The 25718-nt window shown below is 47.8% G+C and overlaps 9 protein-coding genes across 9 annotated transcripts; 4 read left to right on the top strand and 5 right to left on the bottom strand.

Annotated features, from left to right (window-relative positions):
• Window positions 1-3123: 3123 nt before the first annotated feature.
• Window positions 3124-4674, top strand: N7533_002731 (sugar porter family MFS transporter; the record flags this gene model as incomplete). The annotated part of the gene is made up of 1 exon (XM_057099381.1): window positions 3124-4674. One exon carries the CDS (start codon window positions 3124-3126, stop codon window positions 4672-4674), a length of 1551 nt encoding a protein of 516 aa, XP_056964517.1.
• A 2368-nt stretch (window positions 4675-7042) lies between these two features.
• N7533_002730 (uncharacterized protein) lies at window positions 7043-7896 on the bottom strand (the record flags this gene model as incomplete). Its single annotated transcript, XM_057099380.1, has 2 exons — window positions 7043-7076; window positions 7412-7896. 2 exons carry the CDS (start codon window positions 7894-7896, stop codon window positions 7043-7045), a joined length of 519 nt encoding a protein of 172 aa, XP_056964516.1.
• A 187-nt stretch (window positions 7897-8083) lies between these two features.
• N7533_002729 (uncharacterized protein) lies at window positions 8084-9493 on the top strand (the record flags this gene model as incomplete). Its single annotated transcript, XM_057099379.1, has 1 exon — window positions 8084-9493. The coding sequence occupies one exon, from the start codon at window positions 8084-8086 to the stop codon at window positions 9491-9493; it is 1410 nt and encodes a 469-aa protein (XP_056964515.1).
• Window positions 9494-9992: 499 nt separating this feature from the next.
• Window positions 9993-12260, bottom strand: N7533_002728 (uncharacterized protein; the record flags this gene model as incomplete). The annotated part of the gene is made up of 1 exon (XM_057099378.1): window positions 9993-12260. The coding sequence occupies one exon, from the start codon at window positions 12258-12260 to the stop codon at window positions 9993-9995; it is 2268 nt and encodes a 755-aa protein (XP_056964514.1).
• A 743-nt stretch (window positions 12261-13003) lies between these two features.
• On the bottom strand, window positions 13004-13922 carry N7533_002727 (EI24 domain-containing protein; the record flags this gene model as incomplete). The annotated part of the gene is made up of 3 exons (XM_057099377.1): window positions 13004-13178; window positions 13239-13816; window positions 13872-13922. The coding sequence occupies 3 exons, from the start codon at window positions 13920-13922 to the stop codon at window positions 13004-13006; spliced, it is 804 nt and encodes a 267-aa protein (XP_056964513.1).
• Window positions 13923-14583: 661 nt separating this feature from the next.
• N7533_002726 (haloacid dehalogenase, type II) lies at window positions 14584-15348 on the bottom strand (the record flags this gene model as incomplete). The annotated part of the gene is made up of 2 exons (XM_057099376.1): window positions 14584-15134; window positions 15186-15348. 2 exons carry the CDS (start codon window positions 15346-15348, stop codon window positions 14584-14586), a joined length of 714 nt encoding a protein of 237 aa, XP_056964512.1.
• A 196-nt stretch (window positions 15349-15544) lies between these two features.
• On the top strand, window positions 15545-16379 carry N7533_002725 (uncharacterized protein; the record flags this gene model as incomplete). Its single annotated transcript, XM_057099375.1, has 2 exons — window positions 15545-15739; window positions 15801-16379. The coding sequence occupies 2 exons, from the start codon at window positions 15545-15547 to the stop codon at window positions 16377-16379; spliced, it is 774 nt and encodes a 257-aa protein (XP_056964511.1).
• Window positions 16380-18849: 2470 nt separating this feature from the next.
• Window positions 18850-19692, top strand: N7533_002724 (CAP domain-containing protein; the record flags this gene model as incomplete). The annotated part of the gene is made up of 4 exons (XM_057099374.1): window positions 18850-18939; window positions 18996-19023; window positions 19085-19344; window positions 19444-19692. 4 exons carry the CDS (start codon window positions 18850-18852, stop codon window positions 19690-19692), a joined length of 627 nt encoding a protein of 208 aa, XP_056964510.1.
• A 2952-nt stretch (window positions 19693-22644) lies between these two features.
• Window positions 22645-25646, bottom strand: N7533_002723 (translation initiation factor 2; the record flags this gene model as incomplete). The annotated part of the gene is made up of 3 exons (XM_057099373.1): window positions 22645-22796; window positions 22850-25538; window positions 25623-25646. 3 exons carry the CDS (start codon window positions 25644-25646, stop codon window positions 22645-22647), a joined length of 2865 nt encoding a protein of 954 aa, XP_056964509.1.
• Between the last annotated feature and the right edge of the window lie 72 nt (window positions 25647-25718).

Below are 25718 nucleotides of genomic sequence, written 5' to 3'. Positions count from 1 at the left end.
AATTACATGATGGTATAGGGTAGATTACTGGGCGGTCTAGAGGTCGGTGAGGACCATTTCAGTATGGCAAAAAATCAAAAACTCAAAGGGGTTTTGATGATGGTATGGGGGTATTGCCTGTTTTATCCGCCAGCCAGTATTAGCTACGTAATTACGATACATTATCACGGTTAGATCAGCATGTATGTATGGATGCAAAGTCCTGTTGATATTCATAGTGGATAATATCATGGATTAATGATCAAGTATTTCTATTCTGCGATGGACCGTAGTTGAATAGATAATAGTAGTGAATACCTAGCTTGCTTCTCCTAGTTGTGTTTCAACTGCGACTCAGAGCTCATTCCCGAGTTCATCTTAAAGTAAGATGAAGATGGCATCTACTCCAGCACCCTTTATTTCTACCTAATTTCTGCCCCTGCTTCTTTTTCTTCTTTTGGTTTATTACTTTCGTCGAACCGCTAGTGTACACGTTGCCTGGTATTTCATTGTATCTTGATCTGTGTCGTACCCCAGCATCCTCACAGCCTTGGAATTGTCACAATTTAGATCGAAACCTGTTGGCCAACGAAATCCCAACCCCCATTTCAGTTATTGATGCCCATTCCAATAATTAAAACCAAAAATTAAAAGACTGATACCGATAAAATATTGGCCCCAGAACCAGTTTGGTAAGCATCCTAACCAGAGAGCCACTTAGCTAAGAGTTCTTATTTTTCATTTACATTCATAATCCAGAAAATAATTTCAGGGAGTAACATCAGCCTATCCCATTCATTTAAGCCTGATGGCTAGGTATTGGGAATACATGAAAACATCCACAAACTCGGACTCACCATGGCTAATCAAGATGAACATAACACGATTAGCAGTAGCCACCTAAGCCAAGACATTTCAGATCCAGTTCATACCGTGGACTTCAGACTATTATTCCGTCTTTCTCCAGTCGATAAAATGAATTTCTGGATTCTTGACTGTCATTTCCATTCAAAAGCATCATACTCTGCGGAGCAGTACATGACAAAATGTCGGATCCAGACCATCTGCTATGTTCAGTGCTATCACTAGGATGTCAGTAAAAATAGTCGAGCCATGTGAATCGACCAGCATTATGTGTTTCTGCATGCACATTAGTTTTCCAGGGAAGGAGTTGGCAATAAAAAGGACGGAGTCAATAGCAAAGGCATTGTGTTAGTTGATATGCGCTCATTGGATGGCGCTGAAATTGACAGGATGATCAAATGGCTAAATAAGGGAGAGCTACGTAGGCTTATGATCCCCTCCACCGAGTATATTAGTTGCATCTTCTTCTGAAGAACCCGGTCAGCCACCAACAAAAGCTGAGACAGAGTGGAACATGCCAAATTTCCCGAGCCTGATTTCTAATCTCAATTTCTGTTGGGTATGTAGTATATCCAGGTGTATTTAATTTGTGTCTTCGAGAGAATGTGTAGAAAATATTCAATTATATCAGATCGGAGCTATTCGGAGACCAGGCGTGACTTCGTCAAGAGAGGCTTCTTAGTGCGCATACGCCAGACCAGTTTGAAACGTCATGGCTAGATATTTCCCCGATAATAGGCTTTCAAGATTTAACGGAGGTGAATACGAAAGCTGGAGTTAATTTGTGGGGTATTCGTAGTAGAGAGCCCTGTTGAGGAAGTGCCGCCATTCGGACGATAATTTGAACCAGGTCAATGTGCTGACACCGGGTTCTTTCGGAATTTTCTATAGATTTGATGCCCGGTTGACTTTGAAAATAGACTTTCTTTCCTCGATTAAGCATATGCCGTACCGTGTGAGTTTGAGGTGGATTTCGGTCATGGTTGGCCACTGGCAGTATAAGAACTACCCAATGACGTGGCGGCAGGACATTTAGCTGATTTCTTTTAGGGATACTGAGGTTGAACATTTGCTGCAGTATCTAGTCAGCAAAGATTGCAGCCCAAAAAGATTGAGGTGAGGATTGGAATTACGTTATGAAGAAAGAAAAGAGAGACGGAAGGTGACCGATGTAGGTGGAGCCGTGCTCGTTCTCGCCATCACATCCCATCAAGTCAACTTGATCCGCCCAATCCATGGACCACCCCGTCTCAACTACCTCCATCTTCTCCACTACCCCCACTCACCGACCATCCCACGTCCATTATATCCCCATTTGACTTTGGCGATCCACAGGGGCCCCAGGTTACCTCCCCGGATTGGATTCAGAATTTTTCTCCGATACCTTGGCAGGGCTCTGCGAAACCCTTGGCGCCACGCGAAGAGCCAAACAAGCCTCCCAAATTTGCCTTACATGAGCTATACCACGCCTGCTTATAGGCTCCCTGGACCGAACTGGTCTGATCCCGACTACCCCGACGCACCCCAAGCTTTAGAGGGCAAGCTTGCCCGGATGCCACCGAGTCTTGGCTGCGTCAATCCTTCCACTGCCGTTGTACGATCTGGGGATGGCTCTCCAAGATGGAAAAAAATGAGAAACATTCACCATGCCCAAGTCTTTCATTCTTGCTAGCACCTCGGTATATCGTCTCCGTCTCCGCCCCCCGGTGAGCCTTCAGCTTGACACCGACACACCCAGACGCAGATTAGGGAATCGGGCCGAGTGGGCTCGCGCATGATTTCCGTCTGGATCAGGTCCAATCCGAAGCCACGCCCCGCAGATCACACAATTTACGGGTTTTCTCCGACGGTCGGCATTCCTTCCAACGTAATTATACTATGCCGTGGCGTCCCGTAACGATGCACTTGTCTCGCCCACCGAGCCATCTTGGCACACGTCTCCCGAAAGGGGCCAAAACCATACCGATCCTCTACCGGGACATACCAACCCCCATGGAGTCGGTGCTGTGCACCAGTAGCATTCCGTTGAAAATTACCACATTAGATCACGTCCAAACACTCCCCACCCACGTAATTAACCACGCATCTGTGGAAATGTGCCTTTTTCTTTCCCTCTGCGGGGTCTCCACGAATATCACTGGGGGTTCTCCAACCGAAACCGGGCCACCTTGTTGGATTTAAATCACAACCCACTCCCGTTGTCTTTTTTTTCTTTCTTTTTTCTCTCTCTGTTTCCTCTCCCTTGTTCGTCACATATCGCTTTTGCGCTTTCCTCTCAAAATGGGGTTGCTATTTCGTGGCAAGGCCTTGCACATTGCCCAGGCCCTTCTCATCGTTGCTCCCGCCTTTATCGTCTTCGGCTACAACCAATCCGGGCTGGGCCCTCTGGCTACTTTGCAGAGCTGGGTTGGTATCTTCCCGCAGATCGATACCGTCAACACATCCGGTGCTCTGAAATCAAAGAATTCTACTGCTAAGGGTGCCGTGATTGCATCCTACCAACTCGGTGCCCTTATCGGTGCCCTCTCATGTACAGCTTTAGGTGACCGATTGGGTCGTCGAAAGGTCATCTTCATCGGTGCTATTCTCACAATCATTGGCTCAACCCTCCAGACTGCTGCATATGGCCTCGCACAGTTCGTCGTTGGCCGTGTCATTCTTGGGTTCGGTGTCGGCCAATTCAGTGTCGCCGTACCAGTGTGGCAGTCTGAGTGTACATCTGCTAAGCATCGAGGTCAACACGTTGTCGTCGATGGAATTTGTATCTGCTTGGGTTATGTCCTCTGTAATTGGATTGATTTTGGTCTGAGCAAGGTTGCTGGCAACCTCGAATGGCGCATTCCCCTCGCTATCTCCCTGTTCTTTTCCTTGGTCGTCTTGGTCTCAGTCTTCCTCCTTCCCGAATCTCCCAGGTGGCTTGTTTCTGTTGGTCGTGTTGAAGAAGCCACAAAGAGTCTTGCCGCCTATAAAGGTGTTCCCGATGATGACATGGCTGTCGGTATCGAGATTGCCGGTATTGAGACTTCTCTCGAGGTCAGCGTCGACAGTGCTTCGCTGATGGACATCTTCAACCCCAAGAAGCCCGATGAGGAGCGTCTTCTTTACCGTTTCTGTCTGTGTGTTGCCCTGCAGTTCTTCCAGCAAATGTGCGGTGGAAACCTCATCTCAACATACGTCTCGACCATCTTCGAGGAGAACCTCCACATGACGAGCGACTTGGCACGTATCCTGTCATCATGTGCTATGACATGGAAGTTCCTTTGCAGCTTCATCGCCTTCTTCGCTATTGACCGCCTGGGCCGCCGTAAAATCTTTATGATCAGTGGTGCTGGTATGTCTATCTGTATGACTGTGCTCGCCATCACGACCAGCTTCGGCGAAAACCACAAAGCGTCTGTTGTATCGGCCGTCTTCATCTTCCTCTTTAACTCCTTCTACCCCGTCGGCTTCTTGGGTGGTAACTTCCTCTACTGTACCGAGGTTGCCCCCATGCGCCTGCGTGTTGCCATGGCTGCCATCTCCACCGGAAACCACTGGCTGTGGAACTTCGTGGTTGTCATGATCACCCCCGTCGCTCTCGACACCATTGGATACCAGTACTACATTATGTACGCGGTCATATCTGCCTGTATTCCCTTCTCCGTCTACTTCTTCTACCCCGAGACAATGAACCGCAACCTGGAGGCCCTGAACTCCGTCTTCCGCGATGCCCCCACACCCTGGCACATTGTTTCCATGGCCCGCCAGCTGCCCCAGGGTGAAGCTGCCGAGGTCGAGGTATGGAAGCACACCGAGGAGAAGGGTGCGATTGAGCAGAAGGAGAATGCTTAGCGTTACGATCATTGTGTTAATTATGCGTGGACGAATGTGTTTGTTTTATAAAGCCTCATCACTATTATGACGATAGAGTGTGATTTATCTAGAATTACCAAGACGAGATAGATGATTGAAAATTTACGATGATTCTCATATCTCAATTATTTTTCTCCCAAGGGTTCGTTACACACTGATAACCGGAAGAAATTCAATCGGATTCGACTGCTCATATATCAAACAAGTCAATCACTTCAAGTTGAATTAGCTTACCAAGTCGCCCTCTTCCAGATTTCTCTAGTACTAGTAGAACACTCTAATTTGAGTCCGAGTCTTCTATGATCACTGCCAGTGGATTCCCACGTACTAGCCGGGCGGACTACAAGCTGCTGTGTAATAGCAGTGTTCTGCTACTCAGATAGTAGTAGATACCTACTGATGCCCAGGCAGGGAGTCTACCTGGGTAGGAGCCTATGCAGGAGTCTAGGGGTCTGTATGGGGAGCCTATGTGCGGTGATATTCTTGTGTTGAAAACTGGCCAGTTGTTGTCTTTCATACTTAGAAATTATATTGTACTGCTGCCAACCTTGGAAATCATGGTGTGTTCTCAAAAATATACCTAGGTATCCTCCCACTGGGTGCTACAGGAATGAACCAGAATTTTTGTAGATAGACGGCTGTAGTGCAAGAAACCTTGAAATTGATGCGATTGGCCACGGCTGCGGTTGCGCCGCGGCCGCGGTAGCTGAGTTCAAAGCGACGGCTTATTTAGAAGAAGATGGAGGGGAGGGATGGTGAGGGAAGAAGACCGAAAAGAGGGAAGAATGGTGAGGCAAGTCCTGACAGACTTAATTCAATACAATCACGCCTGTAAGTCTGTGAATGGATTGTGCGTAGGCTATGCAGAAGATGGAGGGAATGTAGAGAGCTGCATTGGATATAGTCTAGTGGGTGAGCTATATACCTACCTACTAGTAGGTAGCAAGTACAGAATTACTAGTTACAGCAAAGCCAATAGTAATGCTACCTAGGTAGACAAGTATTCTGTCCGATATGATTGCATATAGTTCGCATTCTTTACCCGAAAAGCATCGATAGTCCAACTTCCAAGGTTGTTCTAGGCTGACACCGAAATACCGTGAGTCTGCTGGTACTACTTCGCATTAACGCAGAAAAACGGGATGCCGACATCATCTGTCTAATTATATTAAGATCCTCGAGCTTGGAAACTGTTGTAGTCAATTTATTACATTATGAAAATATTCTAGACAGACTCTTCGACCGGGGAAGGTATAGCAGGACAGGGCAATGATGGGAAAAATACTACTCTCCATTATCTTTTCTAACCTACCTACCTTGAGATCTATCATTCATCGAAATACAAATCTTGTTCATATGCCTGTAGTAGTTCTTCTGCTATCTATCTCTATATTCCCATGCTCTACCAATCCCAGTACATACGACCATAGGGTGTGGAGAACAGGGCTTCCCGTCCGCTCAGCCGTACTTAAGCCACACGCCGGCAGGTTAGTAGTATGGTGGGTGACCACATGCGAATCCCTGCTGTTGTATGTTTTTGTTCACCCGTTTTGTTCCCTTTGCTGTTTCTTTTTTTTTCTGATATGTTGAGGAATTCTTCCCATCCGACCCGCTGTTGCTGGGGCGCTTCCAGTAGGGCCAGCTTCAATTTCAAACCTTAGGGCCATCTGCAGGCCATTTGAATTTGCAGCCTGCATCTGTCAAGCTAGCTGCAGCTATAATTAGCCTATTAGTAGTCCGCGATCCTGGCGATGATATGATTGGCGCAGAAGGAGTGTTGATTGTTTGAATAAAGTCGGTGGGTCCAAGGGGCAGCCAATCAGCAGGCGCAGCAACCAACCTGCAGAGAACCGGGCGCCAACTGCAACAGCGAACTGTCTTTGTTGCGTGCTATTTCCAGCATGACTTTTGGTTTCGCAAAGCGCCCTGGCCGTCTGTCTTTGATTGTGAAATTCTGGATTGGGCCCAGGCCCTAACTTGGTAGAGATCAATGGAAGCATAGGCGGCTAGCTCCTTTCAACTTTCATTTTATAAGGACTGCCCTGGCGCCTCGTATTTGCTCGCTCTTTTTTTGGTCATTTTCCTTCTTTCCATTTGTTGCGGCCTTGTGAGATTATTAGGCTGTGATTCACTTTCATTGATATCTCCTTCTATTGATTTGATTTACTTGCCTGGCTTTGGCCATGCAATACTCTCTTTGATTTTCTCTCTACATTCACTATACTACTCACTACTCCTCCTCGATCATGGTCTCGGTCTATCTTTTGGATTGATCCCGTTTTTTTTTTCTTTTTCTCTTTCTATTTATCTTTCTCCCTCTCCCTCTCCCTCTCCCATCTCTTATATATTACTTCTCCCTGCGATGCGCCTCCTCCGTCTCGCTGTGTTCACCACGCTGGCGTGGTCATGTTCCTGTTCGGCCGGTCCGATTCTTCGCTCTTTTGCTTCGACACTGGGTTTTGTATCTTCCCAGGATGACTTCTCACTTTCGGTAGCTTCTGCGGAGAAATCACATCCACAACCACAATCCTCTGTGTTAGTTCAACGGGATATCACAGTCATCCCCCTTCCAGCTCCCTCAGGCTACCCTGGTTATACGGAACCTGCTACGACTGAAAGTACGACTGAAAGTATGACTGAAAGTACGACTGAAAGTACTGAAAGTACTACTATTAGTACTACTAGGGATAGTACTACTAGTAGTAATAGTATCAACACTCCCTCCTCAACTTCAACCAGCACTTCAGGTATGCCCCCACTGATCTCCTGGTTACACGACCATTCGACCACACTTTCCCCAGTGACTACATCAGAGTCAACCATATCTTCAAGTGACGTGGATGGCTCATTTTTATCTTCTTCAGCAATCAAAACTACTCCATCATCAACGCCCACATTGGAAACGACCATTTCCCCGAGCACTGTCACGGTATCATCTACCATATCAACCACGGATCCTTCGACGCCTGTATCGAAAACGACCACAAGATCGAGTTTCGTGCCGTCAAGTTCCTCATTGGCAACCCCAATTACCTCTTCACATCCATCACCTTCGTCGGCGAGCTCTACATCTACAAGCAGTGCAGAAGTGTCATCCACCACCTTCTCGTCCACCTTTCCAGATGTCGTATACCCGTCATCAACCGTGGTCGAATCTTCCGAAAGCCCATCCACACCACCATTAGTGTCGTCTTCGGCCATACCAAGTGCTGTGACTCCCTCATATGCTCCAATAACAGCCTCCAATGTGCTTTCTTCAACTCCCCTTCCAACCTCATCATCTTTTCAAGGGGTTTCGTCTTTTCCAGCTTCGCCCAATTCTAGTTCGTATCTTTCAAGGGAACCTTCGACTACTTCTGGCCAGTCTATTTCTCAACTCACTTCAGCCATGCCTACTTCTGCTCCACCAATACGCACAACTCCAAGTCTTCTGCCGATCCCGGGATCATTATCCAAGACTCTATCTTCTTCCCTATCTTCCGCCTATCCATCCTCTTCATATATTTCTCTTCGTTTGTCTTCAACCTCTTCATCGTACTTTCCGCTCACTTCGTCGGTAAATGCCTCTACCTCTACACCTGCAATCACCGAGCTTTCTTCTCCATTCACAACCACCGCCGCCTCGACAACTAAACAACAAGCTCCATATATCTCAATACCGGCAGTCCATTTGACAATCTACCCTCAGTCTTCTGCCTTCCAAGGCGTGGCATCAATTTATCCGCTGGTAACCTCTACAACACCAAGTTCTGGGCAGACGGATTCTGCAACTCCCCAAACGACAGTTGCTGCATCGACAGCGTCAAGTACTTTGAGCAGCATTTCTACAACTAGGATATCGACAAGTTCAAGTCTCGGGGTTGTCACTTCTCTTGCGCTCACCACAACTGATACTTCCAGCACCCCCGCCGGTGCAGAATCTACGTTGAGCTCAACACCAACTCACGATACAAGCGAGACGTCGCCGATTGATACCTCCGCTACTCCGACCCCGGAACAAGATGCAGTCACTATTCAAGCTACTCGCACTACCGAGGAAACTATCACTGTACCTGGTACGACCGCAACGGTAACTCGGACTTCGACCCCGGATGAAGATACGGTCACTATTCAAGCTACTCGCACTACCGAGGACACTATCACTGTCCCGGGAACTACGGCGACGGTCACTCGAACTCCGACTCTGATTGCGACTCCAGAAGACGATACGTCCACCGTCCATTCCACGCGAGTCACAGAAGACACCGTAACAGTACCAGGTACCACGGCAACAGTAACCCGCACTCCAACCCCCACGTCAGAGCAAGTGGAGACAATCACTATCAAATCAACAAAGACAGAGGAGCAGACACTCATCATCCCGGGATCGACGATAACAGTAACGGCAGAGACTACTTCATTATCATCATCATCATCATCGGTGCCAAAGAAAGCGACCGTCACGCCCGAGATTTCGTCTTCGTCTTCATCTTCCAAGTCCACGTCCACCAGCAACAGCGACCCCTTGTCTATCAACACATACACACCCCCGGCAACAGTAACGGTCACAGCCGATGCAGTCACAGTAACCGTCAACCCTGCCACTGAGACTACGCCAACCGTCACAATAACACCGACCGTCACCGTTGTAGGATCCCTCGCTGCTCAAACCCAGAAGATCGTCCAAGCAGCTTCAAATGCCAAATTGGGCCTGAGTTCGAGCTCCACCTCCAGCTTGAGCGAGGTTGACAATGACATCGGTATCATGTCTGTTGTTCCCATGCCGGCGCCATACACTGTGACTGTTACCGCTCACTGATCCTCAATGCCGAGAGAATGGGCTCGATAAGTTCTACTATGCGCAACACTCTTTTTCTCTTCTTCATGCAAAACTGTTTCTGGATACCATTTATTTAATATTTCGAGTAACGCCCTACAAAGATACCCAAATGGCCAGGTCCTCAGAGTTTGACCCATACTGTCTTCCCTGGAGAGCGATGGCTTTTGCATTAGTTAGGTTTCGTTTTTGACTTCGAGCATCCAATACGAACAGGTACTACTGCTACAATTAGTACTTCCCCGTTCCATACAAGTAGGTTTCCAGCCTGAGGTTTGAGTATGCACAAGTTGTAGTTCTCGGTAGATCCATGGATATCGGTGGACTACCATTCCTCGATTTAAAATGTAAGCATCCCAGCCAGAAAGAGATATCCATCCGCCATCGCAGTAACTTGGAGGGGATCAAATATTTGAAAGATTAGATAGTAAGTAAATTTCACAACAGTATAGATAATCCAATCCCTAGATGGCTGACATATCTATAGTTCCGACAAAACACCCCCAGCCTCGGCAAATTTCTGCTGATACTCCTTCAGACTCGCCCACTGACTCAATTCTTCCTGATCACGCTCGTAATCACTCAGATAGCTCATGGCCCGCCCATTAGCGCGTGGACTCACACCTTCGATCACGCTGCCGGGATCCGTGGCTGCGGATGAGTAGCCCTCGAGTCGGATGAGGGTGTCGATGAAGGCGTGGAGATATGATTCTGCTTCTGCGGGTGTGAGAATTGGGACATCGGTTGAGGTTGGATTGGGTTGGTGGTTTCCTTTTGCTGGTTCAATTGGCGGGTTTTCGGATATGATGGAGGAATTTGGGTATTGGGTGGTTGGTTTGGGATAGTAGGGCATGTTGAGGAGAGTGGAGGCTATTTGTCGGATTTTTCCTGTCTGTTCTTGTTGTGAGTTTCTTGAAAGTGGAGACTTGGAGCTATATTGGAATTGACTTACAATGCTGGCACCATTTGGTTCCATGTTGACTTCGTTGACAGTTCGTAGAAGCACGAAGAGATCTTTGATGACGAGCTTTCGCTCTTCAGCCATCATCTGGCCGATATGATCTGCCTGTGCTTCAATTGATATCTGAGCAGCTGAATCTGACAAAGCTCCAGGCTTCTCAGCTGATGCTGTTTCTGCAGACCCTTCGTCCTTCATATTGATATGCGGCTTTGCAGGGTTTGGAATCGAAGGTCTTGCTAAATTGCCATACTTTGCGTATGTCTCGAACAGGTTCCAATATTTTTCAACCAGCCATGACCTGGTGCATAGCTGGCTAGCATAAATATTCGCTTTCTGAATTTCATACTGGATAGCGCGTCGTTCTTGGTAGATATGGTCTACTGGGTAATTGAACACCGAGCCGACTCCGTCATGCCCGGCTAAACCACTAGCAGAGGCTCTTTTGGGATGAAAGAGTGATAGTTCGACAGGAACTTTGAGCAGAGCAGACTTGACGGTTTGAAGACACCCCCATAATGATGAGCGTTGGTGATCCCAGTCAAATATTTGACCACTGCCGAATGCTGTCTCCCAGGCCAAGAGGGAATTGTATGAACCGTAGACACGTACATTGGCATTGAACCCGACCATTATTGACACACGATCGGCAGGTTGTGGGTTGATATGGGTTGGAAATAGAAACTCGTCATCAACCTCAAGCGGGTATGGCGGATAGCGATCCGCTGGGGTTTCTGGTGGGACATGCATCTTGATATCGGATGATCCAAGTTGGAGCAGGCTTTGATACCCAACTAGCGAAACGTAGAAAAGTCGCCGCCCAAGTTCCTGGGAGATCAAATCTACGGGTTTGTTATCCGTAAGATATTGTGGTTGCTGATCTTGTGAGGTTGCGGACATTGTTGACATTGGGCTGGCAGCGTTCATGGCTGCCATGGTAGGAGCAGGTGTAGGGGCGCGGCAAAGATCGTAAACCTGCAACATAGTGCGGCATTCCGCTAGGTAAATGCGACAGCGGCGCATGCTGTAGATGTAACCGGCACAGACACCTAGGAAGTAGCTGATGGCTGCATCGTAAACAGTTGCATTTCGATCAAGATACCCAACACCTCTAGCTTGAAGAGCAACGTCATGGCATCGCTTCACAAGCGCAATCGAATTTGGAAAGGCGGAACGTTCCGCCTCCGTGTTCAAGCGCAATTTTGGCCGCCGGGGGAAGGAGGCGACTAGGAATCCGATCATGGAAGCTAGAAGAGCCAAAAAGGTACCACTAGAAGCATCTTCCCGGCGCTCAAATGCCGCACGGAATGTGGGCTCATGAGGGATTGGAACTAAAGGATGGATATATGTGAAGAAATCATCAAGGAGAAGTTGCACCGTGTGGAGAGAGCAGATGGATTCTGCTGAGATAGAAGCCAAGGATGCAGGCCCTGATAACACAGGCGTGGGAAGAGGCGCCGGCGCCGGCGTCGGTGTAGACGCAGGCTGAGTCTGCGGCGTGCTCGCTAGCGGATAGTCGGATAGACTTGTCGGCGACGCAACCGTCTCCAGCTTTTGCTTCTTCAGCGCCTCGGCATGGCGGTTAGGAGGTCCGCGGCGCCTACTCGGCCTTTCATATGTGCATGGAATATCCAAAGTAGCACATGACCGACATGGTGGACCCCCAGTATCACACTTGAAAAAGGATATCAGCAACTGGACGAGGCAGGGTTTGACAGGTGCAGAACGAACCTTCACTTTCCGGATGCTGCAGGCATCGCAGGCCTTGCGGAGCCTTGTTTTTGGGTCCATTCGTGAGCAATATACTCAAGCAAAGTGCTCATATTCCGTACACTCAGACCATGGTCATGACTGTAGAGTGGTGAGATCTGTTTGAGGTAAAAGTCCCGTACATCCACGCGTTGCGGGGGACCCTGGATTGACCCACTCGCTCGCAGAAGTTATGTGGGATTTCGGGCCGATGGTCCCCAGAGTTATGCGAGAGGATTCTCTCCACAATTTGCCGGGCAGCCGGATGCCAGCTTTCCCTGCGAAGATTCGCAGAACTCGGCCAGGTACACAGAGCCTCGGCCAGAAGCGGTCAGCTGACTGGGCAGTGTCAATCTGGGCGTGCGATTGTCGTGAGAGATGGTTGTAATGACTTCGGAGCTGGGCAATTGGTAAAAGTCTACATGAATAACAGTTCCACTTTGCCCACTTTATCTTGCAGGAGATCAAGATCAATTGCAAAGTGAAACACCGGAGAGTCGCAGTCGCAGTCGCCGGTCAGTCTTGCCTCGGGGAAAGTCACGTGCAGCACGTAATCCCTCCGGAGGGTTCAATTAAGGACTAAAGCTGGTTTCAATACGGGGAGGACCATTCAGAGGACCACTCAAAGGTCCATTTTAAGGGATCAACTAAGTTTCGACCAGAACTTGTTTACCCACTTTTCATACTACAACTAAATTTCAAGGGGTGGCGCGACAGGAGATGCCGAAAAAAAGTGGCTGCATTGATAAAAAACAAGTATGCACGCTCTGCGTAAAGATTGAACATTATGTCGTATATTCGTCGTGATAACTGTCGCCTAGTTGCCGTGGTCGCCGTTCTGCAAGCTGCCGCTTAGTCTCGAGGTCTGACGCCCACAGCGCAGCACCGGCCGCCGTAGTCATCAGGAAGAACATCGAAAAGGGTGGGATCAACTGCAGGAGCAGAGCGATCGTTCCAAATCTACAAGATAATGGTCAGTTCAGGACGCAAAAGATTTCAGATCACTAGAAGCAGACTTACGTAGTATATTGAAGCTGGCGTCTGCTGATGCTCTCTTTCCGTTGCTGCTTCGAGTAGTCCAGAAGTTGGTAATAACGCCAGTGGTGGAAGGGTCCTCCCCGGTACCCTGTCAACACAAGAAACATGGGCGTTCCAGCCACCGGGATGAAGTTGAGTGGGAGTAAGAAGATGAACTCGAGAATTTGTCGCAGCGAGAATGGTGAATAGACGGCGCTGGTGGTCGGAGTACCAAGACGATTTGTTGGGTCATCGCCCTCGGGGTAGATGACGCGGGAGGCTAGGACAAGCTCCTCCTGACCCTCATTCACTAGAACCGAATCGAATATATCGACGAGGGTCTCGTCAACGAAAAAGGCCTCGAACAAGGTGGCGACAATGGCAGCACCTTCACCGAGCACCAAGAATGCACCGTTAACCCAGGCTCCAGCACCCTGGAAGATGGACAAAAATGCAACTTGAGGAAGATATGTGAAGAAGAAGAGTAGGAAGTAGACGAAGCTCGACAGGAGAATGATCGGGAGGAGGCGAGCCTTGAATAAGGGCCAAAGGAAACGGTGGGTTGCGAAGTAATGGATACCCTGGAACGAGTCAATTAGGGTGGAACAGAGCAAAACAGAATAGATGAGAGCATACCCGTATGGGGTATAACCAGGCCGACCTGGTGCGGTCGAAGATGCGAGGCATCTTGAGACTCGTTGAAGAGTTGTGGAGGTGAGTGGAGGGCAGAGTTGAGTTGCGCCTGTTCAGAAGCTCCGCAGTTTCCACTTTCGGAGCTCCACTTATCGATAGCAGGTCACGTGGTATGTTGGTTACTGAGATCGTACTAGTACATTCTCAGTTACCTGCCTGGAGGTGAGAAAGTAGCATTCTGGCCTCCTACTGTAGCTCCTGCTCGTGGTATTAGCACACTATCCACACACAGCAACTTCTCTAAATAGGCAGGATAGGGTGTTCAGATAGCCAAGGGGGGTGTCTGTCCACTTAGTACCCTAGGTTAGTGCCTCCCGGAAGCATACCTATTACCTAATCTTATGCCTAAGGCTTCGAATCTCGATAGCCAGAAATAGTTAGCTTGGATTAGGTAATAAACCATCCACTATATAAGCCCGGCTTCTTCGCCAGAATTTTAACGGGCCACATAAACTGAAGTCCCCCCTTATTCACTCAGGAAACCACATCTCTCAATGGGTTCTTAGAGGGGAAATGGGGGGACAGAACGATTCTGCTGGCTTACCCCAAACTCTTCTTTGTGACGTGGAGCGTTTGGAAATATTTTTCAGCGGTACATCCCTTTTGTCATCTCCTTCGGTCATTGCTGCCACATCAGGGTACTGCAATGCTTGGACTATCTGCGACCCTGGACTACCAGGACGACCTGCTCTAAACTGTGTACAATTGCCGACGGCCGTAGTTCTGGTGCCACCGCATCCTGCCATCCCTTATTTACTCGATCAACCCAGATCGCCTGCATCCCAACACTCCGCGCCCCGACAACATCGAACGGGTTACCGCTGATGAGCCACATTTGGTCCATCTGCGATTCCTGTTTTCCCATCTGGGTGGCCAGATGATTATAACTCGCGGGTGAGGGCTTGTAGCGCTGGACTTCGTCGACGGTGATGAGATCTTGGAATATACTGGCGTGCATGGAGAGATCTTGCGACCGTAGCACGGAATTAGAGACCATGGTCTTGGATCCGTTGGAGAATACCACTGGCTGGATACTCGCGTCGGCTGATAGCCGAATGAGGGCAGGTTTGACGTCGGGGAAAGTCGATAAATGATCGTAGGCCTCCATTAAAGCAGTGATGTTGTTGTCGTTCAACTGCTCGCCGTGCTCGGCCAAAGCATGGACCAGGGCGTTCTTTGTGACGATCGAGAAGTCCTCGTAGCGTTCTGCTCATGATTAATAGCAGTTTGCAAATGCCATTGCAGCCAGTCGCCTACCCATGCTGTTAAGTCTCCACGTGTACTCCAGCTGATATCTTCTCCAGAGGGCGGAGACAGCCTCTGCCTTCGTACCGATATACGTCTCTAGTTGCTTCGCAATAGATTCTGTAGACAGCAACGTGCCGTATAGGTCAAAAGCCACAATTGTTTTGTCTGCCATGGTAAGTCTTGTCGGTCAATCTGAATCAGCTTTGGCAAGGTCTAGTTAGGTCGAGGGATGCGGATGATGTCAAGCGTCCCTGCCGTGGCGCGGGCAGAACCTCCAATCACCTCCAACCAATCTACTCGACCCCAACAGCTCGCAAGAATAAACTCCGGGAACGCTCTCCGGATACAATGGGATAGTTATATACCCAATGACCTCCGATGATAATTACACCATCTTCCGAGAGTGTCTCTCGAGCGCCATCGTTGCCCGCTCCGAAGGGCAACCAAAGACCTCTAGACGGCGGGGCAAAGCAAAACGCAATGGACGCAAAGACGTGACCAGCACAGAAATCGTCATAAAGCATGAACGAGCGGATCCGGAAGAATTGGCTGAATTTATTGACGTATATGCCAATCCAACAAAAAATCTCCCACAAGAGCAAAGCTAATACCATCCGTCTCCAGTTTATAGCCGGTGAAACATTTACGACATTCCCAGACGATCTGAGAACACTCTCCTACTCCGCCATCCAAAACGATGCGGTTTTAAAAGCCCGCTACATCCCAGAAGACCAAGACAGTCCGATGAACCGCACTGTCCTGGATAACCTCTGTTCCCCGATCCCGGTCGAAGTGACAGACACCCTCTCCGTATACGGTCTCATCCCGGACGCAACCGATTTGCCAGAATTCATATCACCTGTGCTGAACGAATATATTTCAAGCGTGACGACCGGACCGCCCGCATGGGTGAATACACGAACAGACGCGTGTGAGATTTGCGAGCGCGACTGGATTCCTCTGTCGTACCATCATCTTATTCCGCGCGGTGTGCACGCAAAGGTCATAAAGAGGGGGTGGCATGAGGAGTGGGTGTTGAATAGTGTTGCGTGGCTTTGTCGGGCTTGTCATAGCTTTGTGCACCGCATGGCTAGTAATGAGGAGTTGGCGAGAGAGTGGTATACCGTGGACAGGATTTTGGAGAGAGAGGATGTACAGGATTGGGCTAGATGGGTTGGTAGAGTTCGGTGGAAGGCGAAGTAGGCGTTTCCTGGACTGTCCATTCTAGCTGCCCAGGTGGTACTAGATATTTTTTATGGGTTGTCAGTGTGGAAGCGGTCACTTCCCTAAATGTGTGCATGTGTCCTTCAGGCCTTTACAAGATTCCAGGGCTCTGATTTCACACTACCGTAAACTCTACCCATGCCCAGGTGAAAGCTCATATATCAGCACTGTTTATCAGAATACTAGTGCTCTTTGTAACAAGCTTGGGAAACTCCACTTTCAGATCACTAGGCCTAAAAGTATACCTTACTGGCGAGGAAGCTTATTCACTACTTCGGAACCCCATTACATGGAATGGACTTTAAAACGTATTGCAAGGTTGAAAAGACGCAATAATCCCAAGAATCCAGTGTTACCAGTCTTAGAAGAAAATGAGTGGCTTCAAACTTATTTCTATACACCCAGGATGAAAGCTTAGCCTTGGAAGATAGCACTAGTATTTCTTGGTTCCTCATCCCACATAGGTACTATCCCACTGTTTATCGGATCGCACTTGCCGTGTATTCGATATCTGTATGTTCAAGGTGAAATGACCATAGTCTGAGGTATCAATCGCTATCCCAATAACTCTCCCAATAGACCCCCCCCCCCCTAAACGATGGTTATTGTTGAATGACTCTACATAATGCTCGTGAAATTCCAAGTTCAAATCGACCGCCCATCGACTATGCCAGTGTTTTACCATCTTCCTTCTGAGATATGAATCTTGAGCTGGTCTGTATATATAGTAGTCTTTAGTAATGATGTTCTTGGGGGAATCGCCCTGAATTTCTCATCAAAGAACGCAAATGTGTTTGCACCAACAGAAAGATTGTCAACCATATTGTATTACATTTGCATGCAGTTGGTGCTTTGCTCTCCTATAATAAGTGTCCATATATTGGTGCATCTGGATTTGATAACCTCAAACTTGAATGCTCACCACGAATCTGCTAATTCATCGCATCACAACGTATCCTAATCCGATCACACCCTTTTTTTGACGGCCGTCTTTCAGATATTTTATTTTTTAATGCCACGAGTGTATTTCTTGTGTGATTCGAACGTTACTGTTCAATTGTTGCATAATATAAACGAAAACGAATCATATTTGATGCATACCTTAAAATATAGCCGGTAACTACTGACACAATTTATCTGCAGCCCGTACATGGTTTACCATCGGGCTCTGGCCCGTCCCAGCCTATGGGGATTGCCCATTGAATTAGGCCAAAATTACACTTTAACCAATTGATTACTGCATGGAAGCGTGACGGATCAATAACCACGCGTTATATTTAGGGCAGGTGCATGGCGCTAAAATCCGCGCTAACAACGACTAGATGACGGATAAGAGGATATTACAAGTACTCATGGAACACCACTGTATATATTATAATTTCAAATTTGATGAAACAGTGTCATGCAGTATGTAACTTACGATGGAGCTCAATCTCATCCTCTTAATTCGATAGATGCCCCGCATTATATAGTCTTGGCAGTGGGGCCAGGAAAGTGATTCCCAATGTTTGTTGGTTAAAGCGCTTTCGAGAATGACTAACACAAACTAGCAGTGATCAACAAAAGGCTATCGATGATCAATCAATAAATGATAAAGATCCACCATAAATTGTTATTTAAGAACTTATCTTCTAATAAACGCAAAGTAAAGTTTAGATAGTAACTAGTTCACTATTTCATTAAGTATAAAATTACGTAATTAGAAATCATTAGTTAGTTACTTAGTTCACTAGCTATCGAGAGAAAATAACTGGTATAGAAAATTGCATTATCCCTATGAAGGCAGGAGTACAGGGGATATTGAAATCGTATTACCCCCTAAACATACTGCTATAGAGACCTGTGACTAGCCATTTGAGGATTAGTGTCACCTTAGGTGGGGCGCTGGGAAAGAAAGAGTGCCTGTCTGGGGGGTAATCTGTTTTCGAAATCTCCTGTAGCAGGTCAACACAGGATGGTCAAGTAGGCCTAGGAACTCTACGAAGTACTTATAAATTATGAAGATGTCGGACTTGTTTAATTCAATCAGGAAATTAGGCGGTATAAAGTTTTAGAAATCCGAAAAAATGGAAGACCAATACGGGAATATTTTAGGGTTCTCTTTGCTTTTTGTCTGATGCAATTGCTGATCCCTGGGCTTATCCACACACACGTATGCTGCCAAATAATTCTACAACAATAGGGGAAGGTGATTGAACAGATATCAAGATTTGGCCCTAGGTGTGACTTCGGGGATTGCTTTACCATATACAATATGTGTTCATCAAGAAAAAGAAATAATATTTCGTGCAGTAATTAATAAACTAGTGTTTTTAGTCACTGATAAGTATCCTAATTCCACATTTACGATTAATTAATAATTTAGTTCTATAAATTGCTACTTAAGCCCAATTTGCTGCAGAAGTTCCACGGCACGTTCTTCTTTATCATCAATTCTTGACTCGCCAAAATGGTGTCTACATTCAACGTCTTGTTGAGCATTTTCACTGTGTTTCTTTGCTCTTCGGGGATTCTGGCAGACTTAGCTCCCGAGCGGACGGTATGGCTGATTCGAGATACAATCTGTCGCAAAAGGCTCACGCGTTATATGAATAGTACTCTGCCCTGGACCTGCATAATCAATGTGAGTTATGTTTATGAAGTTGAATCTATTACTACAAGGTCTTTTCTAATAATTAAAATAGATCGTCTTGCTGTGAATAATCCTCCGGCTGCCGACATGTTAGAGATGACTTGGGATGATGAACTCGCCGATAAAGCCCAGGGATGGGCTGACAACTGCGAGTTTGCATATGATCCTAAGCACTATACGGCCAAGTACGACTCTGTTGGACAAAATCTATATTCCTCAGATGAATTAGTAGATATCTTCCAGAACGCAACAGCCACTTGGGCTGAAGAAAAGGATTACTATATATATGACTATCCGTGCCCTGCTGGGCAGGTATGTAATCATTATACGCAGGTATGTCATAAATGTCAACCTTTTTCTCCAGAATTTCCACTACCGAAGCTTACTCACTAATCCTGTTCGAAACTCTAGGTTATCTGGGCCAAAAGCTATAAACTTGGCATGGCTGTTTCTTCGCGAAAATGTCCTTTTGGCCAATATCTGGTAGTTGCAAATTACGCGAAGGGTGGATACCTAGGGGAACCACCCTATACTGCGGGCACCCCAGCTTCCCAATGTCCTGCGGGATCGCAACCCGGAGCTTCTGGAATGTGTGAGGTAACCGATGAAGACCAGCTAAGGGAAACGATCGGCCTGAGCACTCATAAGGAAACGGATTAGACCCGTTTCTCACCATGGCCTTATAGCTGCGCTAGTCTATATTGTTTTGGTGGATTGGGAAATGGAAATATGGTCTGGAGACTTGTGCAGAACCCATTTTATATAGATTTTCTTTGGTTGGATTTATTGGTCCCTTAAGGAACAGTCTTTCATTAATCTAACATGTTTCCTCCTGATTAGTAGGCCCTCTCCCCTACCCTATAGATATTCTTACACGTTCCAGGGAATATAAAATCAGTATATATCATATGATACCTTTTGTCTAGAGAAAACAGTCGTGTTCTGCGACAGAAATTTGGCCTGTATCCTATACGGACTACCACTTGCCGATCATGCCGTCACACTTCTAGTTCAATAAATGGGGCACCGCCGTAGTCAGTCCAGGCTAAGAGATCTAGCCCGCCGTCATGTTTTAGGATCAACGTACTGCGGACGTTAGAATAAGTCTGCGGCACCATACCTCCTTCAATGGATTGAGTGATATAATACAATATGAGTAGTACGGTTCTTATAATGAAATGTGAATTAGTCTAAGATCGCCGGAGAATTTAGCGAGACGGTGTGCTTAAAATCGAACCATATAGTCGTTTATGAAAGGGGTTTGATTGAAGATAACACGGGACGCTTAATAAATTGTTCAATTTAGGAGTTGAAGTCGACGTGGGTATCAATACTTGAGTTGGCTGATCACCAAGATAATTTACGAGGCTGAAATGAGGGCGAACGTAGAGGGAATCAGAAGGAATTCGTGAAAACTTTCTTTAGCCTAGGCCAATACGACAGCCATCCTGTAACTATGCTAAAGACTGATGCCAGGCGTTAGGAGGATTGTCTTTGATTTTGAATATATACTAGTGCGTTCTCAAGTCCCAGACTGCTATGATAATTTTGATGAGGCTATTCATGTTGTTGGAGCAGCAGGATTGGTGGATACCCGGAAAACGGAGATACTATAGATCCACCAAAATTAATCATGTATTTAGCCCATCCAAATTGCCAGCTAAGGGCTTGTTAGTAATTCAGACTCATTGTGATTTCTATTGGTGCACCTATATGGATTACTGAGCCCTGTTCCACAACATGTATTGATATTGGTGCCTGAGCTTAGTTCCCGTTCTCCCGCCACCACCTCCTCCTTCTTCCCCATACCTCGTTTTTTCTTTGAGCTATTTCATACTGCCATCTCCATCTCACCGTTTCTGGTCCTTCGAATCAAGTTGCCCGTGTTGCCCTGAGTTCTTTGATACCAAGAGACTGCCGCAAAGATACTGTCGATTGACTTAAACCTCGCCTCACACACCCACCGTCTACGACACAGATATCTGCAATACAGATAGTGCGATCTGAAAAAGAGTGAGATAATGGGAAACACAAGAACAGGGTTATCGATAATTGCCTCTATCAATATAGAATCACCCCGTCAAAAAACAGACAACAACCCTCCAGGCTGTTTCGGCTTCGTCAAATGGCCCGCTCGTGGTAAACTAGGAATTCCGAATCACTCTGTCCTGGTCGATAAGTTTGCCAAGGCGAATCCACACTTCGTGGCCATCAATAATACGAGATCACAAATATGCCACCACCCCTCGTTCGCATCCTCCCCCCTTACAGCCGCTATGAAATACCATTCAAATCACAGAGAACTACCCTCAAGTTTCCTTTCTACGAACACGACCATCTTGTCGAGGTTGTATACCGATGACCATTCTGATCTAAGTAGATCGACATCTTGGCATACTTCCGAATCTTTCACTACTTCCGGTATTACTTACGCCCCTTACATCGAGCACTCCAAGAAGGGGAGGAGACGCCGCACTCGTCGTCATGATACCTTCACCAGTAGTAGATACTTGTACCCATCTAATAATAGATCTCGATCCGCAAGAGAAAGAACATACGCGTCGCTCCGTCGGCATAGTTGCTGGCCTCTCTGTCCCCTGTTTATTCGCCCGTGTCTACAGTGTTCGCTCGCACATCAAGAGGCAGAACGAAAGCGCGAGGAGGAACAGTGGGAAATCACCAAGCAACTGAACCGCGTGCTTGGCTTCCTGGTAGCCGCCATCATTATGACGGAATTAATCACAGATTTACTTGGAAACAGAGCACTGCTTGCAGAAGACAGAGAACGGCGCGAACGGGAAGTGCGCGAGCGCATAGAATTGCTCTCAGAATCATCCTGATCTTCATCCTTATCAGACTCGGACTCGGACTGAGACTCAGACCTAGACTGATATCAAGGGAGGATTGGGGAGGGCAGAGGAAGGTCGGTTTCTGCTACTTCTGTTATTGTTGTCGTTGTTGCACATGAGTTGAGGCATTGTTGCCTCGGGCATCAATTTTACCGTCCTTTCTATGTTCAGATAGCTTCACTGTCTACTCAATCCAAATTACCACTTCCGTATTTTTTTCTCCACCCATAACCTTACAGTATGAGGCCCTTCTCTGTATGGCCATGAGCCAGTGAAGAAGGCGAAGCCAAACACACCGAACGCCTTGAATGTCAACATGACGGCCAAGGTAATTGTGCAGTCCAGCGAGCGGACGACCACAGATCTGACATAAGAGAAGAGGGGTTGCAAGTTCGCTATTGATGGCCCGAGGGACAATCTGAATAAAAAAAAGCCTCAAGATTATGCAGCTGGAATTATTGTAAATTTAAGTTCCAAGGTTGAAGTCGAAATCGCAAATCCCAACACCCCCAGTATTAGAATGTTGCCCAGGTGCCCGGAGGGGAATTTCAAACTCTGGGGTTGAAAAGTGGAACTTGATCCATGTCTTGATTTAAGATCCATCAGAAGGTTCCAGGGTTTTATTGTCCTATTAACAAGTGTGCCTTTTTATATCCATTGATGATTGCAAACAAACTCCACCAGATGCAGACACGGAAAGCAGAATATAGTACAAAGATATGATTACATGCACATGCCAGCAATATCTCAAGATTCAAGATTCTTAGAGATAACGCTTCTCAAAGATCTCTTCATAGCATTGGACATGATCGCCAACAGCGAAGTCAGTCCAGCCCTCGAATCCAATACCGCACTCGGTATCTTTGCGCATCTCGGTGACATCCTTTTTGACGTTCTTAAGGGAGTTCATGGTACCTGGAAGGTGTTAGTAGGAAGCTTTGAAGCGTAGATTTGCGGATATATCTTACCGTCGAAGATAGTTTCATCATTACGGGTCACTCGGACCTTTCGCGATTTCTGAATCATACCGTTACGAACACGACAACCCGCGATGGCAGTCTTTTCGCGGCCCTTGAGTGTGATCTCAAAGATCTGTCCGATCTCGGCTTCACCAGTGACACGCTGGGTGACTGTTGGCGGAAGATGCTCGCTGAGGTTGGCCTTGACGTCGTCGATGAGCTTATAAATGATGTTGTGGTCCATGATTTGGACGCCCTCCATTTCAGCCATACGCATCATGTTATTGTCAATGGGCATGTTGAAGGAGATCACGATGCCATTGGCGCTGGCCGCGTGTTCGATATCAAACTCTCCTACTGGACCGACTCCGGAGCGGATGATGTTGGCGTAGATCTCATTGTTTCCGATGGCGGCAATCGAGTTGAGAACTGCCTCGGCGGAACCATCAACGTCAGCCTTGATGATGAAGTTCACTGGCTTGGGGCCAGTGGGCTTTGCTGATTTAGTAGTTGTCTCATCCGAATCCATATCCTCAAGTCTGCGTTTCTCAAGAGCTTCTCGGCGGGCAACGTTAATCGCTTCCATATCTTCGCCCAGCTTCTTGTTGTCGGAACGATCCTGGCGGTACTCCACGACCTCCTTGGCTCTTTGTTCGGTGGGGGCTTGGAGGATCTCGGTGCCAGCGGCTGGTTGATCCCTCCAGCCGTCAATCTCAACAGGCATGCCGGGGGTAGCTTCTTCAATGGCAACTCCAGCTTCATTGCGAAGAGTACGAACACGAGCCCACGTTTCACCGGCAACAATAATATCACCAGTACGCAGGGTACCACGACGGATAAGAGCAGATGCCACACGGCCGTAGCTCTTGGTAGTCGCTTCAAGAACCCAACCCTCTGCATTGCCTGTAGTATCGGCACGGTGGTCGAGCATCTCAGATAAAGCGCCAATCGCCTCCTCCAGTTCAATCATTCCTTCGCCAGTCTTGCCACTCACTCCAATGGCCTGAACATCACCACCGTAGTCTTCCACGTGGACACCATGAACAGAAAGATCTTGCTTGACTCGGTCGGGGTTGCGACCCTCCTTGTCAATCTTACTCATTGCGACAATGATTGGAACATTAGCTTGGGTTGCGTGCTTGATAGCTTCGATGGTTTGTGGCTTGACACTGTCATCGGCGGCCACAACAAGGACGACAATATCAGTCACATCGGCACCACGGCGGCGCATTTCCAAAAACGCAGAATGACCAGGAGTGTCGAGGAAGGTGATAGTTTTTCCTGACGGCATTGGCACCGAGAAGGCACCAATATGCTGGGTGATACCGCCGTGTTCAGTGGCCGCGACTGATGACTTACGCAGCCAGTCTAGGATGGTAGTCTTTCCGTGATCGACATGACCCATAATGGTGACAACAGGGGGACGTGACGGGAGCAAAGAGGGATCTTCTGGCAACGCAGCAGCCTCGAGGTCGGGGTTCTCCGTATCAAAGAGAGCCTCAAAGTTATACTCCGCGGCCACTAGGCCAGCAGTCTCCGCATCCAGAACATGGTTGTACATGACATCTTCGAAGCCCATTTCTTCCATGCGCTGCACGAATAGATTGGGGCGCACACCGACGACATCGGCCAGGTTGCTGACGCTGATGAACTCGGGGAGGTAGATGGGCGTGGGAGCGGCTTCGACCTTTGCAGATCTCCCCCTCTTCTTGTCCGCCTTGGCCTTCTTGAGGCGCTTACGTTCCTCGCGAAGTCGCTCATGCTCTTCTGGGTCAAAATCGTCTCCCTCGGACCGGGACGGGCGTTGACCTTTGCGTGCGGGTTTCTTGGAAGCGGCCGCTTGCTCCTGGGCTTCCCTGGCTTCCAGCTTCTCTAAAGAAGACATATCCCAGTTCCATTGATCTTCCTTTGCCTTCAGCCGATCCTCCTTTCTTTTTTGTTTTTCCAGCTTCGCCTCTGCCTCTGAGACGGGATCAAGCGGTTGTTTTTGTTCCTTTTCGTCGACCTTCGATTCCTCTAACTCGTCCCTCAGTCCCCGGTACTTCACGGCCGTTGTATCCGGAGAGTCGTCTTTACCAAACCCCTTTCGACCAGCGGGTGCTCTGTCCTTCCAAAAGGTCTGCGGTTCGCGCCGGCGAGCGACATCCGGTCGAGGTGCACTGCAAAATGGACAAGCCACATGCTTAGCAAATACATGAGCATTACATGACTTGCACGTCCAATCATTTTCTCGCCTTTCTTGCAGTTGTCTTTGGTTTCGAGGTTGTTGTCCATTCTGCTCACGCTCATGTCGCTCGCGAACACGATCTCGTCGGAATGAGGTCGGCTTATCGTGGGATCTCAATGAGTGGTCACCTGGGCCATTCCTTGTAGCCCCCGGATGCCTTTCAAATGGTCTTCGTTCCCGGGATTGATGTTTTGGTTGTCTTGGTTGTTCTGGTTTGGGAGGTGGTTGACTTGCAGCTTTGAGGGAATCGCGTAATGCCTGTTCAGCGGAACTCAATCCAGTCGGTTTAGTTACTAGTTTCGGGCCCCATCGATTCCCAAACTTGGGAACTGGAGCCGTTGAATTTGAAGCAGTACCATCTCCATCGCCAGAGCCAGAGCCGACAGAATTCAATCGGATAGCGGAGGATCGAAAGGACCGACTAACGAGGCCTGGAGAGGGGGTCGAATATAAATCGACGCGGCGCGGGAACTAGAGGAGAAAGAAGGGCAATCAGTCAATATGTCAGAGAACAACCTGGCTGGACCCCAAGAGAATGCCAAAGCTAGAACGTACCCGTAAAACCGCGCGCCTGTGCATACTTGTGCTGCTCATGTTCCAGCTCCACCTTTTTGCGGCTGTTTGGCAAAGCAATGCTTACATAACTAGTTT

This window comes from Penicillium manginii, assembly GCF_028828005.1.
Source record: "Penicillium manginii strain IBT 31320 chromosome Unknown utg000002l:1.0-5564898.0:1.0-5567710.0, whole genome shotgun sequence".
Lineage (NCBI taxonomy): Eukaryota > Fungi > Ascomycota > Eurotiomycetes > Eurotiales > Aspergillaceae > Penicillium > Penicillium manginii.
Note: the sequence above shows the minus strand (reverse complement) of the source record. Positions and strands in the feature narration are given on the sequence as shown.